This window comes from Abrus precatorius, unplaced genomic scaffold, assembly GCF_003935025.1.
Source record: "Abrus precatorius isolate BTA unplaced genomic scaffold, Abrus_2018 Scaffold3, whole genome shotgun sequence".
Classification (NCBI taxonomy): domain Eukaryota; kingdom Viridiplantae; phylum Streptophyta; class Magnoliopsida; order Fabales; family Fabaceae; genus Abrus; species Abrus precatorius.
Window position 1 is genome coordinate 9,603,529 of NW_020874373.1, and position 22,174 is coordinate 9,625,702.

Here is a 22,174-nt window from a genome sequence, read left to right on the forward strand (position 1 = left end):
TTTTCTTATTTTATAATTTTATTTTTTAAAAATATAAGTTTTTAATCTTCTAAAATTTTGTAATGTTTTCTTTCAGGTACCTTTATTTTTTTTTACAAGCTTATTTTTTAAAAAATTTTAGGTTAAAAACACTTATTTATAAATTACTTTTAATAGTTAAAATTTACATTTTAGTACTTATAAGAGAATCTTTTTATATTTTGATCTCTTACATTTAAAGTCTAAAAATCATCAATACAAGCTTAAACTATAAAGATTAATTTAAAAATATTTACTTATTTAAGGACTAAATTGTAATTTTTTTAATGTATAGACTAACTTAAAAAAAATTGTCAAATATATAAAAAAAACTTATAATTTAACTTAAATAAGAGTATAAATAAAATTTAGTAAATAAATATTTAAGAATCGATCTTTTTTTTAAACTTATTTTTATAATTAAAATAAAATATAGGTAGTTAATTTTTATCATAAATTAAATACTTTAATAATTTTTATAATAACGAAAAATATTATTATCTATTTACTCAACTCATATGATTAGTAGGTACCAGTAAATGCAATATTCAAGTGCACAAGATGAAATAGAATTGTGGATTGGGCCTCTATAAACCACTTTCTTTGATCATGACATCATTGTTATCCAACTCTTTAATTGGAAGTCTAAACAATAAATTGATCAACTTAACTCTTATATTACTTTAGTTACGTCAACCTATTAATGGTATGATCATCAATCAAATTGTTAGAATTTGAACATTTCAAAGACTTAGAGAGTGAAATATGATGAGCGTAGTCATTTTTACTACCAAAAGTGTGCATTGTAAAGGCTTTAAAGAGAGTGTACCATACACGTATTCACTTTTGAAGACAAAAAGTGATTACTCTAAGGACTTTATAGAGGGTACATAGTGTGCGTAAGCACTCTTATCACTTAAAGTGAGTCTTCCAAAGACTTATTAGAATGAGAAATATCCTGTCCATTATCACTCTTGGTGCCAAGAGTGAGTCTTCTAAAGAATAATATTGAGTAAGACCTTATGTGTGATCACACTAGATATCAAGAGTGAGCGTTCCAGAGAATAATATTGACAAAAATCTTGTGCGTGACAAAAATGAGTCTTCCAGAGCTTTAGGTAGTTGAATGTGATTACTTTCGTTATTGAAAGTGATCACTTCAGAGAGCAATTTTGGTTGTAACCTTGTGTCTTATTACTTTCAGCACAAAAGTGAAAGTTTCAAAAGCTATTATGAAAAATGAGCCTGTGCATAAACACTTTGTGCACCAAAATTGAAAGTTCTAAAAGCTGTTATGAGAAAAGACCCTGCGCATAAATATTTTGCGCACAAAAAGTAATCATGCTAGAAGCGTGATAAACTTATAAATAGCCTTAAACTCAAAACTAAAAGGAGCTTTTTTCTTTTTCTTTTACACATTGTTAGAGAGATAGAGTGAGAGAGGTTTGGGGACAAATTTCAAGGCTTAATTCTTGAGAAATTAAGCTTAGAACTTGAAGTCATGAAGATCTTCTGCATTTTCTCTTCTACTATTTCTTTCTATCATTTTTTAGAATTGTATTCAAAATTTATTTTATTAGGGATTGATGGATCCTATTTGTAATAAATTAATTGTGGATATAAGTTCTAGGTTCTTGACTGTATTGAACATTCATTTATCACTATTAGAGAGATAGAGTGAGAGAGGTTTAGAGACAAATTTCAAGACTTAATTCTTGAGAAATTAAGCTTAGAACTTGAAGTCATGAAGATCTTCCACTATTTCTTTCTATCATTTGTTTAGAATCATGTTCAGAATTTATTTTATTAGGGATTGATGGATCCTATTTGAAAATTGTAAATTAATTGTGGATATGAGTTCTAGGTTCTTGATTGTATTGAACATTTATTTATTCCTTAATGCAATTTTTAAATTAACTATTTAATTGAATTGAACTTAGAGATTTTATATCAACGGAAGTTGAGTGAACATCTAAGATTTGAATTGAATGTCAAGATTTGTGATATCTTAGGAATAAGCATTTATTATCTCTTGATCTATTAATTTTTCATTCTTAATGCAGTATTTAATTGATTTATGCCTAAGGAATTAGGATAATTGATTAGATATTAGGATCATCGAGTCAAGGAATTGAACTTTAATTAACCTAGTGAAATTTAGTGAAATTGATCATCAATCAATTAAGGTACTTAGGAATTTAGATCGCAATTAGTTTTACAATTAAAAAATAGGTGGGATCAAACCTAACTTCATTTGAATAGTAACTTCTTTTTGAAATTCTTTATGTGTTTGCTATTTCCTTTCTATTTTATTGTACTTTTATTTTCTTGTTTCAAACATTCAAACCTTATCAAATTTCAATTAGCTCAAATAGTTTTTAATCTTGTGAATTGGTAATTGATTATATCAGTCCTTGTGAATGATACTCGAAACTCATAGTTCTATATTTTATTACTTGCTAAAAGTACCTAATACACTTGCTAGATAGAATTATCAAAAATAATAATTTATATAATTGAAATGTCACGTTCATAAAATTGATTGCACAAAACCACAACCAATTTCTAACCTTTACTTTGTGTCATTGAGTGAAATGCTTCCTCTACTTCAAATCTTATTGTTTGTCATACCTACAAACTTGATGTAAAGTCATAACCTCTTGATTTTTTCTAATTGCACCCGTTAACTTTGAATAATATGTGTCCTTTATTCATGTGGGCTTTTGCTTAACCATTGCATTGTACAAAATATTCAATGAACTTATCATATGTGCATTTCACTAACAATGTTATTAGCAGATTTTGTGTCTCCTTCATAATTTTGTTAATTAAATCTAATAAGTTTGTAGTCATATCATTGTATATATGGTTATGATTGTTATGCGTCATACTTCACTTATCTTTTAAAATGTTATAGAACTATCAATGTGAAGATTGTCTCACGAAAATTTCACAAATTTTTCTCATGTTCTTGTAAACATATAATTATGTCACTAAATAAAATATGTTTCATAGTAATTTTAAAATAATCAATAATCAATATAAAAACTTGTTTTCCTAACAAATAAAATTTAAATAATAATATCAAGTTAATATATTAAAATAATAATAATTAATAAAGTCATCCACTCACAATAACAAAGAATCAATTAACTCACTTTTAAAAACAACTTTAAAATTATATAAAAGAAAAGTTAACCAACATATCTAATTACTACTTTAAAAATAAATTCAAAAATAAATTTTTAGATTTATATTAAGATCGCATGTATGTGTAAAAAAAAATTAAGTTTCCTTATTTTAAACTCTTTTTTTTTTTAAATGAAACAATTCATGTCACCATTGCACACCACTCTACTAAGGTTGCTTAGTTGTAATTTTTTTTTATTTATAAAAATACCTACAAATGTATTTTTAATGAAGGATCAAATTGTATATTCTATTAACTTAGTATACTAATGGGCTGTAATGATTAACATTAATCAATATGACTGTTTAGATGAAATATGTTTTTAGTCTTTATATTACAAATTTTTATTTTAATTATTTTTTTATGAATTTTTATTTTTAATTTCCATTGTTGATTTAGTTCATTAACGTGTTGTCAATTTTTTTTATTAAATCACAAAAGGACTTAAAAATAATAATTTATTAAAATATAAGACCAAAACTTTAAAAAAAATTATTTAGATGAACTAAAATATAGAGATTAAAGTTATATTAAGCCTTTAAATTAAAATTTAACTAGCATTTTAACCTTTAATTTAAATTTAAATTTTATGCCTCCTAATTTTCCTTTATTATATATATTTTAGTATTAATCCAAGATAATGAAATACTTTGTGAATTCACCCTATCTCACGTGATGTCACATCATCAATTTTTTTTATAAAATACGCACTTTAAGTTTCCCTTTACTTGTATTAAGAGTGTAATTTACTCTCTAACATAAAAATATGCAAACTTATTAATTTTTCATGTTTTTCTATTGCAATAGTATTTTTTCGATATGAAATCTTTATATTTTTAACTTAATTATATTTAATATACAAAAATATTTATTATTAATACTAAAAATAATTTTAATTTTTATAAAAAAATATTTTAATTTAATTATATTTATACCGTATAAGAAAATTTGATTGGTAGGTAGTCTTTAATATATATATTTTAGATTATAATTTTTAAAAATTATAATAAAAATAATATTCACAATAATTCTTTACGTAGGACTTCTCACTAAGAAAAAATGTTCTATAGTTCTTCGTGATAACATAAAATATTTTTTTATTCTTATTTTAATTTTTAGTAATTAGTATTTAAATTATATTAATTATTAATATATTAAGGAAAATACAAAGTTAAAAATTATTTATATTTATACTTACTAAGCTATAATAAATTATACATGTTACAAAATCAATTATCTTGTTGATGTGACAATTTAAAATTAGATGATATTATGTCAACTAATTAAATTACATTATGAATTCATCTTTCTAATTAATGTCATTGAGTTGTTAATGAAATGTTCATAAAATTTTATGGTGGCACTAAATTACATAAAAGAGGCTATAAAGTATTATGAAAAAAAAGGAAAAACTAGTCGAATAATATATATATATATATATATATATATATATATATATATATATATATATAATACCTGTAATAAAGAAGAAAATTAAAAGATAGTCAAATAGGATAGAAAATGATAAAAATTTATCTTACAAAAAACTGGTTAAAAAAGGGTGAAATTTGAAAATTTTACGACAAAATAGATACATTGAAGTTTATAAAAGTTATATGTGTGCGGAAAATGATAAATGGTAAAAAAAAATTACATATCCAAACCGATGCAATCTATTAGTTGAAATTTCATTTGAAAGTATTTTTTATTTTCCTTCTCCTTTGTAAGGTCGTGAGAGTTTTCTTTAACTCATTTTGAATTCGTAATTTTATGGGTTTTTGTACTGCTTAGCTTCGTTATATTATATTTATACACACAATTAAAGAGAGAGAAAATGAGAATGTGAATAAAATTGTAGTGAAAGTTATAACTCAATTTTATAATTAGAAATTAGGAAAAAAATGTATTTGCATGTGAGTGTACCGTATGCGTATGAATTAACATTATAAGGGATATGCAATGCAATGAAGAGTCTTGTCAAAAAAAATTCTACTATTGTTGCAATCAGTAGTCAATTACTAGCATAAAAAGGATGGAAGATATTTTCGCCTAACATAAGGCTTTGAATTTTCTTTTCTTACCTTTGATTCTCATTTGTTCTCCGTCGTTCATTATGTGTACAAACAAACGTTCTCCAACTCAATAGGAGAGCAAGGAAACCAAATGAACTTTGGCTTAGCATATAATACAATATCTACAACGATGAAACCAAGTCAACTTCGTCATAGTGTTACAAAATGCAGAAAAATCTATTACTCCGCATATTAGACGAGATCACAATGTCAAGCATTAGAATCAGGACCAGCCGGTTTTGCATTGAGAAGTGGCTGGAGCGCTTTGACAACAATCGTCATGTTTGGTCTGAAGTCAGCTTCATACTGAACACAAAGCGCTGTAACAGCTGCCAACTACATAACCACATCAAATAATCAGTCACAGTCCTAAGCATTTTGGATACTACTTAGTTCAACTAATGTGAAAGAATGGAGGAGTAAAAAACCTTAGCAATAGCCTTTGGCGGATAGTCATTGTTTAGCTTAGGATCCACACATTGTTTCACTTTGTCCTCACTTAGCCTTGGAGTAGCCTAAAATAGTTTAAAAACAAAACAAGTTACCAATAGAGTAGACTATAATGGAAAAGTAAACCAATTAAGGTAATAGACATACCCAAGTTACAAGACTTTGTTGCCCTTTGGGCATCGTGTGATCTACTGGCTTTCTTCCTGTCAAGAGTTCTAAAAGCACAACGCCAAAACTGTAAACATCGCTTTTCTGGGTTATCTGCCCAGTCATGGCATACCTGAGGATGAAAGTGACCATTTTAAAAATAAAATCAGAACTTGTGGTAACATGAAATTATTTCTGAAGTGCACAAAGCATAGTGTTTCCTTTGGATGGAATGCCAAAGATTAGCCAACATGAAGCTCCAATATTTATTTGTGTTGTGTCTACATACAAATTTTTTTATTTTATTTTGCATACAAGGTTAGTAGTCTTATGTCTACTAGTTATATATAACAGTTATCAAGCCTGCTTCATGTTAATGGAAAATGGATCTCAAATTGAATGTTAAACAATGAGGAAGGTTTCTTTAAGGGCATACTCTGGAGCATGATAGCCAAATGTTCCTAAGACTCTTGTTGAATGTAGCCGAGCTGCTGTGTCAGAAGACTGATTTGTCAAGCTGAAATCAGCTATCTTGGCCTCATAGTCATTGAACAGCAAGACGTTGCTGGATCTAACATCTCGATGAACTATAGAAGGCTGAACCTTTTCATGAAGAAATTCAAGTCCTTTTGCTGCACCAAATGCAATTTTTGCTCTCTGATTCCAGCTTAAAACTGGACCAGGTTCAGCCCCTTGTACACCTTTCCTTCCTGGCAATAGCAAAAGCCTAGTTAGTGTTCAGACAAAGAACCAAGAACTATTTCTTTATTAAATAGTTTTTTATTGTTAGGCCTACCATGTAATACGTCATGCAAAGAACCAAGACTTGCATGTTGATATACCAAAATTTTGTTATCTTGCTCAAGGCAATATCCAATCAACTCCACAAAATTGTCATGCTTCAGTCTTGAAACAACTGACAACTGCACCATCCATAGTGACATAATAATGCATAGTGACAACACCATGTGCCAAAACATTGCTTCACTAAATTTACAATCTCAGATCAAAATCTCACCTGAGCCGCGAAATCAGTATCAGGTTCTTGAGAAGAACTGGTGTCCAGCTTCTTGATTGCAGCATCAGTACCATCACTCAATTTTGCATAGTAAACCCGACCATAGGAACCTTCACCAATAAAAGCTTTTGAACCGAAGTTATCTGTTAACCTATTTAACTCATTCAATGGTATAGAGGGTATCTCAATTGGCAATATTTTCTGCGGGGCACCACTCTTCGCAACATTGCCCCTTGGCTCTCCTCTATCATTGCCTGCATCAAATTATTACTCATAATCTTGCAGAGGAAAGACAATATACGGTATGTAGTGGGTCAATGATTGGATTCTAGATCATTGTAATGTATGAAAAAAAAATGAAAATTTGAAACATGTTGCCTTTTGTTAAAATGACATTTACAATTTGGTGATTTAGAATAACATAATTATATACTCATTCTCTATACTGTCCCTTTTCTCATTCTTACATATTCTCTTGTTTCTAAAATAAGGCAGCGCAACTTTCTCTTTTAAGTCATATTTTTCACAAAACCATTCCATCCAATTCTTACACGGGTTTTAAATTGTTGTGTGACAACTCAAGACTACGAAAAACAACTTCTGACAAAAAGAGCAAAAATAGTAGAGTTGATACACCAATTTTCTAGCCAAATACAAAGAAAAGGAACCACATAAGACAGTTACCTCCACCACCACCGTATGTGATACCCCCTCTAGGCGGTGCAGTGTATTGGTTTGCAGGGGGGCCGCTGCTCTCCTCCTCTGCACCTCCGCAGCACAACATACTTCAACTAGTCCTAGCTGCACTCTCAATAACCCATTCACAGTAAACGATATCCCAATGAATCACCTGAAAGTATTTCAAGGATCAAAAAATTTCCACCACAAAAAGTGTTGATGATTTAGCATTCAATTTCACTGCCACCCACAATATGTCTTTTTAATAGATAAAATGAAAATAAGGCAAAGTCCAGTCACAAAACTAACGCCTCAATTGTGAAGAATAATAGTATTCATGGCTTATTGTAAAAAAAAAAAAAAAAGGTGGACTCCGTGCTACTTCTTTCTTTAGTTTCTCCAATTAATAGACAGATAAACACACGACAAAAAGTTCATCATTTGTTCCTATAGGACCAGCAGGCAAACTAAATAGTAATATAGAGTTTATAATACCCAAAATTCTTTAAGATTTGAAAAAGCAATAAATTTCTTGTTTATGGACTTCAAGGGAATGCAGGATTATGAATGTGTTTTGGCATGGTTGCCAAGACAAAATTAACCCAGCATAGCAACATTGTTTAATGTTGCAAGGACCACAGCATTAAAAATTTAAACCGAAGTCTACAAGTAAAAGAAAATGAAGAAACATATGAAAGACATTATCGCTAACCTGTTACCGGACAAAACCACAAAGCTGAATGAGATTAATTACGTAGGACAGTGGCAGAGAGGATAAACCGAAGACGAAAAAGGATATATATATATATATATATATATATATATTATATTAAGAAGAAAATATTAATTATAAAACAACAGAAATGAAGCAGAAGGAGAAGGAGGAAGAGGAAGAATTGGGTGTGTTGGTGTAATGAAGCTGTGTTTTGGAACAAAAGCACATGTTGTTGTGTTTCCCGGGAATTTCGGTTGGGTGAATAAGGGCTTAACCGAGAAACCAGAAGTTGAGTGCGCCAACCTTGCAAGGGTTGTGTTGTGTGTACGTGCCTCCACGATGCACGTCCTTCATTCATTGCCTACTATTTTAATGCTGCCATTATCGTTGGTTGTTAATTCTCATCTCACAGCAAAACACAACGTGCAAATCAAATGTTGGTCAACTCATTTTCCCTTACATTAAATGCAAGAATTTAGCAACACCTGTCTAGATAAGATATAACTAAAAAAGAAAACCCCATTTTGTGAGTTTATCTATTTTTAAAATCTTTGCTCAATTAATAAGAACAAATTAACTTTTAAAATGTTTTTTTTATCCATACAGTCAGGAATGGGAATTTAAGTCACGAGGAAAATATATATATATTTTTTCATAACATTTTCATTCTTAAAAGTTTCATTGTTTCACTTTGAAATATTTTAAATATAATTTTTACTTTATTTTTAATAATAACTATGATATTACATTAGTAGTGCTTTTAAAGTATGTTTGATTCATTCCATCAGCGGCCATTCTTTAACCTTCATTTAAATTCAATATACGCAAATTAATATAAGCAAATTACTATTAATTTTGTTTACAGTAGCTGTCTGAATACACTATAAACTAGTATAAATTTTTTAATAAATTCTTATAAGAAAAAAAAATTAAATAGTAAAAGTAAACTTCTTCGGTAAGTTAAACTTATAATTTAGAATTAATAGTAATTTATACAATATCTTCTATCACATATTAATGACATTTTTATTATCTTTATGTTGTACGATAATTGCAAAAGGAGGACTACGTGGCATACTGTTAGTGTTTGTATATGCCTGCAATTAAATTATTATTTTTTTGTGTTCACTTTTTATCATTTTTAAAAAATATTCAATATAGTAATTTTTGTCCATGCATTTCCCACCGGCCCTATAGTCCATAATTTTCTTATAAAACCTAGATATTTGAAAATTTTATACCATAGGGCACTGTCCCATGGTGTTTATTCAAACGATTCCCATTGGCCTAATGCATTATCATTTTTTTACACTATTATTTATAACTAGAGAGAGAAATATTTTCTAAACTAGTTTTACAAAGCCACTTTTCTCGAAAGATTTTCGCCAATATATGTATGTTTTCTTTGAAGGAGGGATCTTAGGTGTTATTACACTTTATAGGTGCAAGTAACCGTAAGATGTGTTCTTTCCTTTAATTATTTCTCGTAAGATTAGTTTTCGCACCAAACAAACAAAAAATCTTTAAATGACACAACTTTTTATGCATGAATTTCACCCACATCTCATAGTATCCTCAATTTACCAATGTAAAGTTTGATTTCGAACATTCAGAAGCACGTATTTATTTTTCAATATAACAGGAAAGAAAACTGAAGGCTTTATTGAAAGAAACCCTCAAGACTAAGACACAATCTGCGTGGAAATGCAAGAGAATCTACTGAGAGATAAATAGAGCACTAGAGCTTCATTCTTAGCAGACACCAAAACCTTAAAACAATCGTTACACCTAACATTACCATATTTACATCTCTCAATCTTCTCTCCATATACGACCAGTGATTCTTAACTTCAATTCTTGTCTATCACCACCAGAAAAATAAAGGGCTAGGTTCCTCTGAATTATAAGTCCATCTTGACTATCTCGAACTTTTCTATGATCATCACGAATGCTCCTAGGAATTCCTTGCCATATAAGTTTGCGGCCATTTGCACCAACTTCCAAGCTATAGCTGAATTTCTTTGCCTCATTATCATCACCCATAAACCGTAAAAAAGCCATATAAACTGGAGCTGTGCCAAGCTGGAACGCCTCAAAGTGCAAGCAGAAATGCCTTCCAAAACTATTAAAAACCTGCAAGCAAGAACCTTCAACATGTTAAGTGGGGATTTTATATTATTAGGCATATACTATATAGAAATTAACATCGCGAGGTCACAACAAAATTTGTTAAGACATGTATTCAGACAACAAAAGGTGAATCCGTATATCAGTTTAGATTCAAAGAAATGTTTAGAAGCTAATCAAAGAGTGAGCTGCTTCTCAGAAACCAAATTTCAGCATCACTTGCTGAGAATTAAAAATAGTGAAGAAGTATATTTTAAAAATAAAGAATGTTCATGTGCCATATAAAAATTAAATGTTGCATATTAAGAGGTATGACTTGGAATTTACTGATTAAATAACAAAAATAACATGTAAAAATGCCAATCAATGAGAAATAGTTAAATAACTTACAGTTAGCATCCATGTGGCATTTTCAACTTCATGTGGATTTGCTTTAACATATCGATGATTGAAGGTGCATCCATCATGCATGTCAACCTTGTGGTCATCCTTGAGATGGGCAATGAGAGTTGGAATGTCACCCATCACAGAGCACTCAGATCCGGCATAGGGACAATTGTATGGACGAAATCCACAATTTTGCTCATGTTTAAGCTTAGTATAATATGGGAATATATCATGACAACCTAGACTCTGATATCTGCAAGGGAGCTCCAAAGATTCTGCCACTTTCTCCAACGCCAAACACCTTATGTTCTCAAGATCATGGTGACAGGTTGGGCAGAGATTATGGACTTGAATTTTACAATTGGAACATAATGTATGACCATTTGGGCACTGAAACAAACAAGTGCGGCCATAAGCGAAATATTAGAAATTTAGAAGAAAATAACAAGATAAGATAATTCAAAGTAAACATATGAAGCCAAAAAAATGATTGACTTTCAGTAGATTCTAACAGCCATCTAAGATAAACAGTCCTCTCATTAGAATAGGGAGCACAGTGCATGAGGGTTAGACGTACATTACATAGCCTTTTGTTAAAAGGTCCAACAACAACAAAATTAAATTAGCAACAGCTAAAGTCTATACAATTACTTTCTTTAAAAATGTTTTCTTACTTCTCCTTCCTACCCCGCTTGAGTTTAAATCACAATTAAAATTCACTCTCCTTAGCATAAGCCATACAAACTCTACCTTAGACTTGGGATCTCAATCAATATTTATAAATATAGGCGGCTTAGAATCAGCAAGTCTCATTCGTGACCTTCCTTTTTCAGGATGGGCAGGGTATCCAAATCAAACTCAAAATAGATAAGGTTTTTCATCTATCAGTTATTCTTTGACATACCCCAAGTCCCCAACATAGTCACGTATGTAATAAGAAAATTTTATAACAATGGATGTGAAGCAACTTTTAATGGATTAACTATCATGTAACTCACATAACAAAAATATCAAATGGATAACTATGATAATTTCATAAAAGCTCAAGGTTTCAAGATATTGAATTTGTTTATCCAGTGCTCACTATATCTATCCAGTCAGTTTCTCACTCAAGATTAATGAATAAGCTAATCCCACAACGTCCAGAAATTAATGTTACTAAAATTGTTCAACATGCACCGGCATTAAGCTGCATGGTGCAGCCTTCACAGTGAAAGATAAGTAAACAACCAATATTACTTTCCAATGCAATCATCCTGTAAGGATTATGGAGATAAAGATTACAATGCCACTATTTGTATGCAGATATCTATTTCATGTGTGCATCATGCAATACAATAGAAAAAACACACATGGAACCCCAAAATAAAAAATTGCAAGCACTGCACCTGGTGAATTGGGGGATACATTAAATTCTTGCAAACAGGGCATCCAAGTAAGTCATACACATCATTATTTGAACTAATCCCGTTCTTTCCATTCAACCCAACACTGGATTTTGCAAATGTACTGTTACTCTTGGCCTCAGATTTTGCTTTGCCTAATTCATAATCTGAAGACATCAGATGAGATTCAAGAACTTCTTTGAAAGCACTGCCTCCGGGAGCCATTGCTAACCCAGAACTACAGAATTTCTTTCCAAAGGACTAGGAACCACAGCTCTTACTTTTAAGGCATGCTACATTGTTAAATGGTAAAATGGTCAATGCATAAGAACTTAAATATTTGATGATAGTCAAATTTTGATCTTCTTTAGCACAAAGTAGGGAGCAGAAGAAAGAAACATGCAATACAAATTAATATGTGATCTTTCTTTCAGATAGAGTTCTTGTAGGATAATTTGAGAAAGTTAAGCCACGTTCGCATATAACAGTTACTAGATTAACTTAAATTTGACAGCTTAAATATTTCAAGTAAACGTCAAGCAAATAATAATTTTCTTTTAGCAGAACCAGCCAAGATTCATGAAGTCGCAAAAAGAAAATATGTTGTCTGAAACACAAAAAGAAGATCATGCTACAGTTACTCCAAAATGCAAACCAGTCAACCAAACCTTCCACTATCAAGACATGCTGACATGGACATATTACTCAATAAATGACAATTTTCTCATACTATAAAATTCAAAGATCATAAATGTAAACAATAACTTCTTCTCCCCCCCCCCGGGCCAGGAAATTCCAAACCCAAATAAAATTTCAGACATATTCCTGAGTAGGACCATCCCTCACTATTTACTAACATTTACCCTCATCTTAGTTCTTTGTTTTCTAACATTAAAGCATACAAATTCTACTTCTTAATGCCATACTGCAGTTCCAGTGCCTTAAATTTTATACAAAACTATGTCATGGCAGAGATCGTCATCCCTTATTTCTTCCCCCATTTAAAGGAAGATCAGAGAAAATTACAGATTCAAAAAAAAAATTCAGAACTTACAATTAAGAGCACAAATCTACATGTCTTTGCCAGAAAGTACTACCTTTTTCCTACTCAATCCCACCAATTAAAAACTGGAATAAACCAAAAAAATGTATTTCAAACAACAACCAATTTAACAACATAGACTAAGATTTCACTTTCTCCAACAACAACCACCACCAATGCCCATATATCCAACCATAGTCCAATAAAAAACAAGCACATGACAGGCAAATGCAGACGAATCTGAACATATACGTTCAAAACCATCACCAATCAGAGGGAGGAAACAAAAATCACAAGATTTGAAAATTTTAAAATACATAAAATAATAAACAAATAACAGATACCCAATTGAGAATTCCAAGCCTTATTTGTGTGTGTGTCACAAACAATTCGGGCACATAAGAAAACAGAACATAAAACATTAAAAAAAAAAATGAAACTAGAGACGAGAAACACATCGAACAAAGAGCTCCGGAAGTTACGGAAATTACCCCCCGCTATGAAGATTGAACAAAAAAGCGTGTCTTGTTGGTATCGATATGGATGCTGACCACCAAAGTTGTTTGTTGTTGTCCTTCTTCTGCTTCGAAATCGCAGGATTTCCTTGTATTGTGCTCTGTTTCTTTCGTTCTTTATCTCTCTTATGTTTTTCTTTTTTCTTCTATTTGTTTTTCCTTTTGAGTTCTGTGAAATAAAAAAATAATTTTGGGTCCTTCGTGTTGTCTGGTTTCGTTGGTAACGATACGTTGCCAAGACAACACGGTGGTCCAGTGGCTCTTCCCGCACGCGACGTTTAAAAAGTAAACACCTTTTTCTTTTTCATTTTTGGGTTCTTCTTTTCCTTTTATTTTCAATGTCCCTTGCCACCATTTTTCTTGCATTTTAGCGTTATTTACCATTCTAGACCAATTTGTTTTTCAAATTACCACAACCACTACTGTGGGATTATTTTTCAACATGTTTCTATTTTCATTTAATGGTATTTTATTTTTACAGTTCAAGAGTCGTGATTTTGAACAAAATTTACAGTTCTGGAGTTTGTGATGTCAAACAATGAATTGCTTTGACTTTTTAAAAAACAAAAGTCGTAATTGTGAATTATGATTTCAAAATCATGAAGCCTACTTGTGTGAAAATTTAAAAGAAGTCGTGTTTGGAAAACTGACTTTGATGATTTTGTTAGCTTCTAGTAAAGAGAAGATGTGGCGGAGAAAATGACTGGTGCAGTTAAAGTAAACTATTATTAAAATTCTACGGTGCTTTAAAGGAAAGATGTGCTTCTGATACACAATTTATCCTAATGAAAAAATCATTAAAATGTATACTAATATAGTAATTTAAAAATTAAATTGCACTATAATGATTAAAAAAAGTCATGTGAGTAGATCATCAGAGAAAATAGATAGAAAAAATGATAAAAAAAATGAGGAAGTTGTATATATACCGATATGGGTCAGATTAAATGATGTTATATTTCAATAATTTTTATGAAATAAAAAACTTATTAATCTAATCGTTTAATTTAATATTTTATAAAATATATCAAAATTATAACAATTAATAATTTAATTTATAAAATTTATTTTAAATAAAAATATTATTTTATTAAATTTAATTAGTTTCGCAACTTTCGTTTGATCACATCCCCCTCCCTCTCTTTCTCTATGTAAAAATCTAGGTGAAATCAATTAAACCAAACATTCATGATTATTCTATTTTACTTTAGTTTATTATTAATATTTTAATAAATAATATCTATATATATATATATATAATAAAAATTGGTTTTTCTTTCAATATTATTTTGATTTTTAGAAACACGCAATTAAAAAAAAATTATAAGTATACATCAACTTATTTACCCTACAAATGAATTGTTTTAGTTTTTATTTTATGTCTAGCTCAATTCAACCTGATTCATGATTAATTCTAATTATTGTTGGTTTACAAAAATTGTAGCTTTTATTTTTGTTGTTGCATCGTGCAATCTAAGGAGTTTTATGTAACTAGTGTCTTATTCTCTCTGCAACAGTTGAGAGTTTTTTCCCCAATCAAATTACATCATAAATGATAAAAGATTACAGTGTATGGTCACTTGCATCCATGTGTTGGTTTGAAAAAATGAGGAAAAAAAGAAACAAACAGATGCATAGCTTTCAACATTGTGTAAATAAAATAATTGAAACAAAAACAAGTCGGATCAACAACTTTACGCTAAGGACAATAATTGACAATTGTTTCCGAGTTGTGTAACTTACTTCAAAATAAAAGGAGTTAAACAATCTTAATTTTTTTAAAAGAAAAAAAATCTTATTTTAGATGGATCAGAGTAATTATATATATATATATATATATATATATATATATATATATATATTCAAACTAAATTTATTTCTCGTACTTTAATCAAATCTATTAAGCTTTAACGACAAGTTGAGATAAAATCTTAATTTTTAATGCGTGAGCTATAACAAAATAAGTAAATTTTAAATTTAAAAACCCTTGTTTTAATCACATTAATCTTCGTGAACTAGAGTTGTTTAGCCCCCCATTTTTTTTAGTTGTATTTGTCGCATTATTTGTCAACTAAGACGACTTTTAAAATGGAATATTTTAATGTTAATTTAATTTTGAACTTTGCTGTTTCTTCTTACTTATTTTTTCAATAATCTTCTTATCATGTTATAAAATAAGTACTATATATAATTTCTTAAAAATATATAAAATATATAATAATATTTTTATTCAATAATTATATGAAATTATTAACATAAAAAAAAGTAGAATTATTCTTTCATTTTAGATGGACCATGCCACAACCACCTTATTCTCACGAAAAGGCAAAGCCAGAGTACATTTCTTCATACATTCATGGTAATGCATTTCAATGTACGAGTCAACTGAAATTGAGTGAGCCATCATTGCAATAGTAAAGAGAGAAAAAAAAATACTAGCCCGTATTTTTTTTTACTGTAATAAATATTATTAAAATTCACACTAAGTTTATTAAAAATTACAATAAGCAAAAATTAATTAAAAATTTTAAATTATTATTTTTTATTTTTAACTGATGTTCTTAAGATACTATATATATATATATAGCTTGGATTGAATTTGCTCATATGAAATGTATAAAAAGTACTTTTTTAAAATTTTAATATATAATATTTTATTTTTTAATTAGATAAAAAATAAATATATTTGTATTTACAAAATTAAAATTTATTTATATCAAACTTTCATCCAATAATTAAAAAATATTAAATATGTCATGTGTCATTTATTTATTTAAACTAATTAGTAGCAATCTTTAGTTTAAATTGGAAATTTATGTTGTACTAACTTTTTTTTTATAATTTTATCATATCTTAAAATATATAATTACAGATAATTCAAAACTTTGTATATTTTTTAATCTATTGATAATAATTTTAAATATTAATATCTACAAAAATTAATTTTCTTTATTTTACTATGGACATACATGTTAGGAAATTTATTTATTTTATCTCATTAAAAAATAATAAAGTCATTATCAAAAGAATAATAATATAATAGTGAATTTATTTAAGTTAAATAATAACGAAGGTATTACTGGAAAATGTTTTGATCTTAGGAAGGCTAACCCAACTCCAAATGAGATAAAAAAAAGTGTGATTTTTACCTCTAAAATGGTTCTGATTACTGTGAATGAGATTGTAAGCAAATTTGAGAGAGATTTTGTCTTCATTTGAAACAACTGAGTTCATGCCAGCATTGTTCTTAGGAGGGATAATACCAGGAAAAAGGTCACAAATTTGCTGATGAATGAGAAATCTAATTTAAATACAGTCCCAAGTATCCTTAGCTAAAAATAGAGCAATGGGAGAATTTAACTGGTTAATGTAAACAGGATAATTAATATGATGAATTAGTTTACCAGTACTTGGAATTTAATTATCAAAATAGAACTTTATATTAAAGCTATCAGTGATAATCTACAACAGACCTTGAAACAATTCCTGATAGATTCTGTATGAAAAAATGTTAACTAAGTTCATTAATTACAAAAAAATAAACGTAAATAAAATCTTATGGGTCTCCCTTACGAAGAAAAAATATAGATTACACGAAGATGGGAATTGGACAGTTGCAATTGGAGCAGGTTACTGTTGAGAGGCCTATTTCAAAAATAAAGGACCTAAGAGAGCATTTCATTTCCGCGCCCACAACAAATAAAAAAAGCACTCTTTCCCCATCGTCACTCGTTCACAACCTTTTTAATTTTTAATTTTTGAAAAAGAGAAAGTTCCCAAGTGTAGGAAAAGCCTGCACAGTGGGAGTTGAGTTGCACCCACAATGGAGGAAGAAGAAGACCAACAGAAGCTTCCAGATCTGGTGAAAGAACTAGTTCACCGCTTACTCTCTCAGAACCTACCCCCAAATTCCCCACCTCCAAACCCTAACTCCCCCGAATTCCAAAACTCCCTCCGCTACGCCCTCCGCATCCTCTCCAGCCGCCTCACCCCCTCCGTCGCCCCCGACGCCGCCGCCATCGCCGACTCCATCAAGCGCCGCCTCGCTACCCAAGGCCGCTCCGCCGAAGCTCTCTCCTTCGCCGACCTATACACCAAATTCGCCTCCAAAGCCAAAAGCGTTAACAACAAATGGGCCGTTATCTACCTCCTCAAAATCATTTCCCAGGATCGCCACAACACCACCACCACCACCAACCACCACTTCCATTCCCCTCTTCTCTTGCCCAATCTCGCTTTCTCCGACACCGCCAAGGGCTGGAACAACGGTGTTTTATTGGTTTCCAAGGATCCCGAGAATCGCCGCGACATTGCGTTTCGCGAGTTCGTTAATTTGGTTAAGGAGGAGAATGAGGTCTCCGAGGAGGTTTTGGTTAGGGATGTGCTCTATGCTTGTCAAGGAGTTGACGGCAGGTATGTGAAATTTGAGAGCGGGAATAGTTGTTATGCGTTGTTGGATTCGATTAGGGTTCCTAGAGCTACTAGGAGTATGGTTCATAAGCTTTGTGAATTGGGGTCTTTATTTAAGAAGGTTACTGGGTACATATGGCAGAGTATGGATAGGTTTCCTGCGGAAGATGTGGGGACTGTGGGGCAAGCTTTTTGTTCTGCTTTGCAGGATGAGCTTAGTGAGTATTACAAGTTGTTGGCAGTGCTTGAGGCTCAGTCTTCGAACCCGATTCCTTTGGTTTCGGAATCCGCGAGTTCTGGGAATTATCTTTCCTTGAGGAGATTAGCTGTCTGGCTTGCGGAGCCGATGGTGAAGATGAGGTTGATGGCTGATTTGGTTGATAAGTGCAGGGTGTTGCATGGCGGGGCAATGGCTGGTGCGATTCATTTGCATGCTCAACATGGGGATCCGCTGGTTCATGAGTTCATGAGGAGGTTGTTGCAGCGTGTGTGTTCTTCGCTGTTTGAAATGGTCAGGAGGTGGGTATTGGAAGGGGAGTTGGAGGATATCTTTAATGAGTTTTTCATTGTCGGTCAGCCTGTGAAAGCTGAGTCTCTTTGGAGAGAAGGGTATAGGCTGCATGATGCCATGCTTCCTTTGTTCATTTCGCCTTCTCTTGCGCAGAGGATCTTGAGGACTGGCAAGTCCATTAATTTTCTGCGTGTGTGTTGCGAGGACCGCGGTTGGGCTGATGCTGCAACTGAGGCTGCAACTGATACTGGGGCAGCTGCGAGAAGAGGTGGTTTTGGATATGGTGAAACTGATACCCTTGAGTCCCTGGTGGATGAAGCTTCAAAGAGGATTGACAAGCATCTATTGGATGTGATTTTCAGGAGGTACAAGTTCAAAGAACACTGCCTAGCAATTAAGCGGTATTTGTTGCTTGGCCAAGGTGATTTTGTGCAGTATCTAATGGACATTGTTGGGCCTGAACTTTCTGAGCCAGCTAATACTATAAGCTCCTTCAAACTTTCGGGATTGCTGGAAACTGCAATAAGGGCATCCAATGCTCAGTATGATGATCCTGACATTTTGGATAGGCTCAGGGTTAAAATGATGCCGCATGAAAGTGGTGATAGGGGTTGGGATGTATTTTCACTGGAATATGATGCAAGAGTTCCACTGGATACTGTGTTCACGGAGTCTGTGATGGCAAGGTATTTGAGAATTTTTAACTTTCTGTGGAAGCTTAGAAGAGTGGAACATGCGCTTACCGGTGCCTGGAAGACCATGAAACCAAATTGCATTACTTCTAATTCCTTTACCAGATTGCAACATGCAGTAAAGATGCAGTTAGTTTCAACATTGAGGCGCTGCCAGGTTCTTTGGGTTGAAATTAATCACTTCATTTCCAACTTGCAATATTATATAATGTTTGAAGTCTTGGAGATATCATGGTCAAACTTTTTAAGTGAGATGGAAGTAGCCAAGGATCTTGATGATCTACTTGCAGCTCATGAGAAATATCTGCATTCCATTGTGGAGAAGTCTCTCCTGGGAGAGCTATCCCAGTCCCTTTATAAGTCACTATTTGTAATTTTTGATCTTATATTACGTTTTCGGAGCCGCGCAGATCGGCTGTATGAAGGTATTCATGAGTTGCAAGCAAGGTATTGATCTTACTTTTTCATCCATACACCTACCCCCACCTATCCAACCCCTCTACCCCAACAACAAAACAATAGTGCCATGTTTGACATTTGGTTGTGTGTTTGTTTCAGAATCACAGAATCCTCCCAATCCTCTCGAGACCAGAATAAATCACGAAAGCAAGTGAATGATAAGTCTGTAGAACAAGGATCCTGGATTGCTGAGGGGAGGAAAGCCCTAACACAACGAGCTGGGGAATTTCTTCGAAATATGGGACAAGATCTGGATGCAATTGCAAAGGAGTATTCATCGTTGCAAGAGGATTTCATTTCTCAGTTGCCTGTACAGCAACATGTTGATCTGAAGTTTCTCTTTTTCCGTCTTGACTTCAACGAATTTTATAGGCGGTTGTGTCCTAGCGTATAGGAAATTTGTGAATAAGGCTGAGGATCCGGTTGAAGCACTGTCTTTACTAGAAGACAAGGCATTAAAAGCTTTGCAACTAGCTAACTTCCATTGTGTGTTTGAGTGGAACTATTCTATTGGTGCTAACTTCCTTTGGACCAACCATTCCATGGGTCATTAGTTGACTATAGGTATGTTGGATATCTTGACTTTCTCAATTTCTTTTACCTTGTGTTTCCTATGAAGAATGTTACCTTCTTCTCTCCAGGTCACTTTTTTTATTTGCAAGGTTGTTTGTGCGGATGTGAAGCTATTGATATTCAATTGGATGCACGGTGTGAGTAGTACACACGTAAGTATCTGAATATCTAATGACCTAGTGTTTTCAGCAGGCAACTTCTGCAAGCTGTGCTTTAGGAGATTGTTCATCTGTATCCTAGATTTTGTATTGGTTGAATGAAAATGGGTGTCTGAAAATCTAGTTTCTTCATTCCTGTGTATTTCTTCTGGTTTACTATCTCTTCCCACTCCGCAGATTGCTTGAATTTTTGCTTTGTGGCAGTAAAAGTAAAGCCACTGGCAAATCAAGTATCAAGATGCTTGCCATGCAATTCAATTAATTTTATATACACATCTAAGGTAATGAAGGAGCTTTTTTTTTTTATTATTATTATTTTATATTAGCTCAGGCTTTAGTATTGAAGAGTGAGGCCTTATTTTGTTTTTTTTTAATGGTAGCTACACATAAATGATAGAGCTTGTTACTTGAGTAATTGCTTGACACATGCTTAAGTATTAACAGAAGTCATATTTCAACTTGGAAAACTGGGTGATGTAAAGTTTGTTACTTTTCTTTTAGCAGCATTATGGAGATTTATAACATATCAGTATTTGTTAGAATTGTTGAATGTTTAGTGGGAAATAATTACCACTTTGGCTGAAAATGGAGTGGTACAAGCAACTTTAGGCATTTTGGAATGTCATGAGGAAGGTACATTATATGAGGGAATTAATTATTTTGTAGAGCTTTGGGAATAGAGGCATGTGATGCAAAATAATAGTATTCTTGAGCCACTGAACGTTTTCTTTTTCGGTATCATTAAGCCACTGATTGCTACAAAAATAATAACAACAACCAATTCTTATCTTACTAAGTGACATCAGCTACATGGATCACATGATGTCATTATACCACTCATTGTTAACTCAAAAAATTATTTTGCAAGATATTCTTTCTAACTTGTTCTAGTCCAGAAAGATAATACTAAAAATCCAGTTAAAGCAATTGACTAGTTGATAAGATTTTGGAGGAATCTGATGAAATTTTACTACCAATGCTGTTATTGTTATTTTTTTTTTGGTAAAAGTAAATGTTTTTTTTCTTGAAATCTGAGCTCAATATTTTACATCTGCGCTAAATGTGGTATAGTTTAAATTCTTAACTAAGGTTCAATCTAGCTTGTGTAATTTGTGTTTCAGATATTTTAGTTTCTAATTCTGTCCTGTTTTAGAAAGATAGGGTTGGGACAATTCTTTTTTCCCCCTCTAGCAGTAAGTTTGTTGTTCGAACTTCGGTGAGACCTAGGATCAACTTGGTTATGGTATGCACTACCTAATGCCGGTCATCATTGTGTAAGGATTGACAACTGGCTCTTTTGTTGGTTCAATAAGTAATCTGATTACTTGAGGTGTCTAGAGAGATGTTGTGAAAGGCCTTAAAGAAGAAAGGTGTGTGTATTACATATACTTGAGCATCAAGGATATGTAAAAGCCTATGAAGAAAGGTAGGGTTATAGCAGATTTTCTAATAACTATAGGACCATATCAGGAGTAAACTATGAGCCCCTGTCGTTTTGCGTTGGTCTTGGAAGTGTTTACTAAGCATATCCAAGAGGCTGTGCTGCAATGCATACATTTTGTGGAAGATATAATTCTAGTTGGAGAGTCAAGAGAGTAAATAAATATGAAGTTAGAGATGTGGAGAG

General features: G+C 31.8%; 3 protein-coding genes across 5 annotated transcripts; 1 reads left to right on the forward strand and 2 right to left on the reverse strand.

Annotated features, from left to right (window-relative positions):
- Positions 1-5,490: 5,490 nt before the first annotated feature.
- LOC113862033 (probable protein kinase At2g41970) lies at positions 5,491-7,679 on the reverse strand. Of its 2 annotated transcripts, none has more exons than XM_027495191.1 (7): positions 7,586-7,679; positions 6,896-7,149; positions 6,674-6,800; positions 6,314-6,587; positions 5,878-6,010; positions 5,709-5,795; positions 5,491-5,616 (listed from the first exon to the last, which is right to left on the reverse strand). In XM_027495191.1, the coding sequence occupies exons 1-7, from the start codon at positions 7,677-7,679 to the stop codon at positions 5,491-5,493; spliced, it is 1,095 nt and encodes a 364-aa protein (XP_027350992.1). The 2 variants fall into 2 exon arrangements, with proteins under 2 accessions (XP_027350992.1, XP_027350991.1); XM_027495190.1 differs by having other exon boundaries at positions 7,580-7,679.
- Positions 7,680-10,037: 2,358 nt separating this feature from the next.
- Positions 10,038-14,022, reverse strand: LOC113861853 (E3 ubiquitin-protein ligase SINAT2-like). Its single transcript, XM_027494924.1, has 4 exons — positions 13,721-14,022; positions 12,191-12,480; positions 10,806-11,192; positions 10,038-10,421 (listed from the first exon to the last, which is right to left on the reverse strand). The coding sequence occupies exons 2-4, from the start codon at positions 12,410-12,412 to the stop codon at positions 10,101-10,103; spliced, it is 930 nt and encodes a 309-aa protein (XP_027350725.1). The 5' UTR covers positions 12,413-12,480; positions 13,721-14,022; the 3' UTR covers positions 10,038-10,100.
- Positions 14,023-17,356: 3,334 nt separating this feature from the next.
- On the forward strand, positions 17,357-20,838 carry LOC113863003 (gamma-tubulin complex component 3). Of its 2 annotated transcripts, XR_003504510.1 has the most exons (4): positions 17,478-19,804; positions 19,916-20,380; positions 20,458-20,541; positions 20,725-20,838. XR_003504510.1 is itself a non-coding variant. In XM_027496362.1 (2 exons), exons 1-2 carry the CDS (start codon positions 17,568-17,570, stop codon positions 20,208-20,210), a joined length of 2,532 nt encoding a protein of 843 aa, XP_027352163.1. In that variant the 5' UTR covers positions 17,357-17,567; the 3' UTR covers positions 20,211-20,829. The 2 variants fall into 2 exon arrangements, 1 of the variants encoding a protein (XP_027352163.1); XM_027496362.1 differs by having other exon boundaries at positions 17,357-19,804; positions 19,916-20,829.
- The last annotated feature ends 1,336 nt before the right edge of the window (positions 20,839-22,174 follow it).